Source organism: Anopheles stephensi, chromosome 3 (assembly GCF_013141755.1).
Source record: "Anopheles stephensi strain Indian chromosome 3, UCI_ANSTEP_V1.0, whole genome shotgun sequence".
Taxonomy (NCBI): domain Eukaryota; kingdom Metazoa; phylum Arthropoda; class Insecta; order Diptera; family Culicidae; genus Anopheles; species Anopheles stephensi.
In genome coordinates this window covers 51538613-51545179 of record NC_050203.1, presented here as the reverse complement: position 1 = coordinate 51545179, position 6567 = coordinate 51538613, and the positions used below count along the sequence as shown (strand labels likewise).

The 6567-nt window shown below is 48.9% G+C and overlaps 1 protein-coding gene across 1 annotated transcript; it reads left to right on the top strand.

The window, feature by feature from the left end:
* Positions 1-1431: 1431 nt before the first annotated feature.
* On the top strand, positions 1432-3732 carry LOC118514551 (fork head domain transcription factor slp2-like). Its single transcript, XM_036061542.1, has one exon. The coding sequence runs from the start codon at positions 1843-1845 to the stop codon at positions 3172-3174; it is 1332 nt and encodes a 443-aa protein (XP_035917435.1). The 5' UTR covers positions 1432-1842; the 3' UTR covers positions 3175-3732.
* The last annotated feature ends 2835 nt before the right edge of the window (positions 3733-6567 follow it).

Sequence of the window (6567 nt, the reverse complement as noted above, 5' to 3'; positions counted from 1 at the left end):
CATGCCATTGATATCCATAACTCATAATAGACTGTCAACTCCATCCAATGTTCCGTCCCTTTTGCAAATTAATTTATCCAATCGAGCAAACGCTCATCAGATCGCCCCGCGTTAGACCGTGACCGGAAAAGTCAAACCATCCAATAAAATTAAATCAAACAAAACAAACTCGAGCGAGGGCAAAAGCAACAGCAACTACAACAAAAACGCTACACGCACAATATTTCCCAAACATCGTTCCGCTTGCTTTCGGCATCGGAGGTTTGGAGCTGTCCGAACACTCCAACGCACGGCCCAAATCCGCGGCTCCATTTTGCACGGCGAGAAAGCAAGCTAACCGTTCGCATCAAAGCAACCCCTAAAATGTGCGCAAGAGCAAGCGAAACAGCCAGCGTGCGCATAACCAACACGCACACACACACACACTATCAACCCTCGCACAACTAAATACACCTTTACGCCCCAGCTAAAGGCTGCCCTACCCAAAACAGAAACCGTTGCCGAGAAGGTTTGCAAATAAAATTGCATTTATTTATTTACGCTTGTGCCGCTTCTTGTTGTGAAGCAAGGTGTGTAAACAAATTGTACATCTCGTGCGTTTACAAACTGGCCCGACTGCTATTTGCCCAACAGAAACAACAACAGCCCGGGTGCGCGCATATCTCTCCCACTCCCGAAACCACGGCCTAACACCACGCTCTGTGAAAGGGCGGAGCTTTGAGCATCGCTCACGCACACACCGATGCTGATTTTACTCACCCTCTCGACAGTTTTTCCAGCGTGTTGGGTTTGGGACTGTGTTGAAAAGCAGGATACAACTTTCTCGCTCATCCTTTCCTGAATGTCCTGACCGTGACTACCTTCCGGGCAAATGCGAATGAATTTGACTTCTAGTCCTCCCACAACACCCCCTCACGTTGCCCCCATCGACCCATCGTGATCATCAGTGCCTGTCTCTACCTAAGAGGGAAACGATCAGCTCACAAGGTCTGAGTGAGTGAGAGCAGGACAAAACATGGAACGTAAGCAAAAATTTTCAATGTCAACTGACCTACGGCAGAATCTTTACCTGGCACGGGAAGGACCTCATGGGCCCGTTTCCTACCAGCAACTACCTGCGCGAAGGCAAAACGCCAGGCAAAACCTCTCAAAAAGGGGTGTGCTTGTCAAACCCCCTCGCATTTCCCCCTCACTACTTCTTTTCCTAATGTTCTGCCCATGAGCAGCACCATCGTCATCATCATCATCATCATCGTCGTCGTGTTGCTTATGAACGAACCTTCGCAGCTTCCTGCGATTGGTAGAAAACTTACCCCTAGTGTGCCGTAGGGGTTTGAATGAACGTATGTGTGCGTGCATGCGTTTTTCCGGGGGTGTTGGTGCGCTCGAACCCATTGGCCGATGGGCGCAGTATAAATGCGTCCGGGAGGGGAAGCTGTGCCTCAGAACAACTTCAGCTCGCTAACGATAAACACAGACACGCCGTCCGCACCAGAGACGTGACCGTTCGGTACAAGTTGAGTTTTGGTTGGTTTGTTTCGAACTCGCAAGCAAACGCGTTATGATCTTACGTCCGTTACGATTATTACCAGTGCAGTGATCGATGTGAATGGTGTGTGTTTGTGTGTTTCTTCATATCCTCTGCTTGGATTGCTCAGCAAGCAATTGCAAACTGATCGACGAAGCGATCATCCGTGAATCTTCTGTGAAGCATCAAAGAGATATTCTGTGATTAAAAGGTGAAGCAAAAAGCAACAGTGTTTATTGAACAAAGACGATCGAAGTGAAGAGATTCGTTTCCCGTTTCCGTGTGTAGTGCAAGTGTGCAACGAATGCTTTTTGATGGTCGTTGAAAGTATGGTTAAAATCGAGCCCACCATGATGAACGGTCAGACGATGTTCGGCGTGGCGCGGGCACCGCTCAAGTCCAGCTTCTCCATTAACTCGATCCTGCCCGAAACGATGAAGTCGTCACCGTCGCCGACGCCCTCCCCGACGCTCCAGTCCTGCCCGTCACCGATCGGGTCCGAGGAGCAGGATCACGATCTCACCGACACAGAGAGCGATCTGGACGTGACCGGCACACCGCCACCGATGGATTGCAGCAGCAAGGACAAGTCGGACGAGACGGAGGGTGATGGGGCGAGCGGTAGCGGCAGTCCTTCCTCGAGCCCCGCCAAGGATGGGGAGAAGAAGGGCAACGAGAAACCCCCATACAGCTACAACGCACTGATCATGATGGCGATCCGTCAGAGCGCGGAGAAGCGACTGACACTGAACGGCATCTACGAGTACATCATGCGCAACTTCCCGTACTATCGCGACAACAAGCAGGGCTGGCAAAACTCGATCCGGCACAACCTTAGCCTGAACAAGTGCTTCGTGAAGGTTCCGCGGCATTACGACGACCCCGGCAAGGGTAACTACTGGATGCTGGACCCGTCGGCAGAGGATGTGTTTATCGGAGGTTCGACTGGCAAGTTGCGTCGCCGTTCGACTGCCGCCTCTCGCAGTCGGTTAGCCGCCTTCAAGCGTTCGCTCGTTGGTCCCATGTTCCCGGCGCTCGGTTATCCCCAGTTCGGTCAGTTCCTCTATCCCTCACACGCGGCCCAAGCCCAGACGGCACTGCTAGCCGCCCAGATGTATCGGTACTCGCCGTACGCACCGAGCATGGCCCCGAAACCACCAACGCTCCCACTCCCGCTTCCGCTCGGTGCCGTCGGATCCGGGTTCGGTATGGATCGGCTGCTTGGAGCGGGAGCAGCAGCTGCTGCAGCTGCCGCCCAGATGCACCCTCAGTCCCCGATGGGCAACAGTCCTCAAGCACAGCAGGCCGAAATCTACCAAAGACTTCAGTACCATCAGCATCTTCTGCAGCAGCATGCCGCAGCTCAGCAGGCCGCCGCAGCCGCCCAAGCTCATCATCAAGCGGCGGCCGCAGCACATCATCAGCTACAGCAGCAACACCAGCAGCATCAGCAGCACCAACAGCAGCTAAGTCCCACCGCCAGCGAAGGAACGCATCCCGGTTCGCCGCACCATCCTCACCAGCACCCGCAGCACTCCCCACTCGGTTCGCTACCACCCCAAGGTTCGCCCACCGGACACGGGTCACCGACGGGCCCCGGGCCAATGATCTTCAAACCGATCACGCTCGTGTCCCGCCAAAGCTAGGACGCGGCCCTAGGTGGTATGGCCAGTGCAAGTGCAACACAAACTCAACGGTGGCAAACGCCCGACCAGTGATAGTAGCAATTCGTTAATTTTCGCTTAAGATAAACCTGCTGTGACTTAAGAGTGCGGATCTGAGAAGGCGCGGTGACCGATGCTGCAGTGCCAGGTTGTTTTTTATTTGTTTAGTTTATATTGCAACAAGCACCAAGCTTAGGGGAAATTACTCTTTACCAAAAGTGTTGTGCCGGAGATGGTGAACCGATGGCATCGGAGAAGTATTAGAACAATGGTATTCATATATCGGTTAGGTTTTTCCCACCCCGCCCCGGAAACATAGCGCCACAAGTGAATCGTTAGTTTTTTAAGCGTTGTTTTTTTAAGCAAAAGTTCCATCTGTACATATAGCGCGATAGGGAAGATAAATTATAAAAGAATGCGGATCGTGTCGAATGAATGGTGGATGAAAAGTATATGGAAAATATAAAACAAGTGCAGCCAACTGCAACTTCTGATCGCCGGCACTCTTCGCGAGGAGAGGTGTTTGGTGTGAAAATTTAATCCTTTAATGTTTTTATTCAGTAGCTTTAGAAGGAAAATTCTATTTGAGAAAACACATTTCAGGAAGAAAATCACGAAAGCCGTCGGCTTTCTTTCGCTTCCCTTCAGGAAAATCGTTGTTTGATTGCTGCCGTAGGACACTGTTGACTCCTTTTTTCCTGTTTTCCTGGTGGGTACAGTTAGCCTATTGACCCATATCATCACAAACGGGTGGAACGAGTGAAAAAAGCCTCAAAAATTGCGTGGGAAAATCGGTTGCCTCTCAACCCCACAAAGGCCCCCTCACCCGACCTGGGCTTTTCTCGATCATTACACGGAATATTAGAGGGTCGTTTCGGAGCTCGACTCGCGCGGGAGTTGGAGGTGTTAGCGTATTGAGGCATGAAAACGAGGGGCGAACGTTCATTCATTCTCTCGCCATTACCGTATCCTTTTCCCTGCGTTCAATGCTCCCTCTTAGAAACCAACGGTTGCGCTAACATTGGGGGAAAAAGAGTGAAGTCCTTTAAGCCGATAAGCAAACTTTTACTGCCAGAAGCGTCTGTGTTTTTTTGCTGGTTTGCCTAGCCCAGGATCGTTCGTCCTTTCGCCATCCGGTTTCCGTGGTGACTGTGTTTTCCTCCAACGCTTGCTTCTCGCCGGATCCGCAGTGTGAAGTGCTTTATTTTGACAGGAAGCATACGCATCCCAATGTCAACCGTTTTTTTTGGGGTGGAAATTGGAGAACGAAGTGCAAATTTGAATTACCGTACCAAACGCAGCCTCACAAGTACAAAATGAATCCCCGATTCCCATGTTCTTCCAATCGTCAGAGTCTCGGTCTGTGGTTGTTTTTACCACCTATTTATTGCTGCTTTTGTGTGTGGTTGTGTGTGTGTTTGCGCGTCGTGTTTCGGATATGCAGATTTTATGGCCTTTTTAGCACGGCTTTATCCGGTACTGTGCTGTGCTGCCGTGCTGCAGGTTCTCTTGCTCGGACGTGCTTTACGAGTTGTAACATTAGTTCAGTTTTGTGTGAGTAAAACATCAACAAATAGCACCGCACTGTATTGGTCGACCGGGGGCAGTTAAGCAGAGATTTACGTCAAACGATAAATAAAGTCATTCTCACCTTGAGCTGTTCCCGGTTTTTTGGGGTGAGCTACAAGCTACAAACGAGCATTTGATTTGTCATTTCCTGTAATTGCAAATTAATGTTTTGTTTTGCATGACGCCTATTTATTATTCATCACCACACAGAATGGACAATGAATTTGAAATCTGTTTGTTGTGTTTTTCTCATTATTACTTCTAAAACTTGATTTTTTATTTAAATCAGACTCTGGATCTTCTTTCAACAAAATATTTTTTCTTACTTAAGGATAAAAGAATATACTTTCAAACAAATGTCTTAACACGTGCATAAAACAACACATACACCATCCTCCTTCTCGATCGTTTCCACGCACACACTGTCTTAATCGTTTCATTTTCCACACCGTTCCTGATCTGGGGATCGTGTAAAGAACGACGATAAAAACAATTAGCGATGCCAACAACCTGTTCTTATTACGGGGAACCGTTTTGATCAACTGGAGAGTCCTTTTTGGTCGACTTTTTTGTCGCTCATATTCGTCGACGAACTACAACCATCATAATCTGGGCCGTGATGATGATGACGAAGGGACAGGACGATCCTCGCACACTGCGTTGCATCAGGACCGCAACAGGAGGATGGATTTGGATTTTGATTAATCCGTTTTTTTTTCTTTAGTTCCTTTCCTTTACCCAAATCGTATCCGGAATGGGAAAGATAAATCTCTACTTCCTGTCAGGACTTTTGGGATAAAATGTTTCGTTTCAATGTTTGTGGTGGGCGAATTTAGTTGAGTTTGAAATATTATGACATTTGACCATTATTGGTATGATTATCGTAGGAAGGCAAGGCAGGTATGTTTCCGGCAACATCTTGATATATCTTCGCTTCGGGCATCAACAAAAATTGCCTTCTTGCAAGGTGGGAGGCGATCAATTATAATTCTCAACCTCAGATCCTCACCAACAGCAACAGAGAATTAAGTTATTAGCTTTGATGAACTACTTAATTACGATCCGTCCCGTAGGAGGCTTTTTTGGTGAAAAGTTGCGGACAAAGTGACCGCTTATCCTTGAGGGCGGGTACCGCAATTATGACATCAATATTGACATGTCAGCAAGGTCGGTTTCCCTTTAGACTTTTCCGGTGATCGTTTTGGGATGAAAATAAATCCTGTCTGGAAACAACTTAATTGAAAGAGATCAACCATCACAGCCAGATGCCTTCTAGCAACTCCACAAAACATGGCTTTAATTACCAGTACCCTTGGCAAGAAAGAAGCATCTCCTGAGCATGCTCCCGTTGCTAAAAATATCCACCACGATCATCTGCCAGCCCGTGGCGCGCGCTGCTGACGAATGCGAAACACCGGGGGCACCGATGTTTTAGAGCGTCATTAGATGAATTTAAATTTATTGAATTGTTTTCATGCGAAAATATTATGATCCATCTGGCCGGCCAGCGATAAGCACGTGCTGCGTTACACCACCGCCATGATGAACCCGATTGCCGGGCCGGGCTGATAAGGCGCCTATTCCCCTGTTTGACCCCACAGGCCCACCGTTTTTCTGGGTCGTGTTCACCAGATTGATGACCGTCTGTCGCTGTCGTTTTCGTGCCGGTGCCGTTTTGTTTCGCAAGCGATAATTTGATGGACCCGGATCATTTTTCAGTTGCAGCACCAAGGCTACCCCCGGTACTGTTGCACTTTTTGATCGTGGCGTCCCCATTTGTCGCAGCTGTCTGTCGTGCCGATTCGG

Excerpts from the sequence above, each read along its gene's own strand:
- LOC118514551 (XM_036061542.1), top strand. The coding sequence starts at position 1,843 with ATGGTCGTTGAAAGTATGGTTAAAATCGAGCCCACCATGATGAACGGT.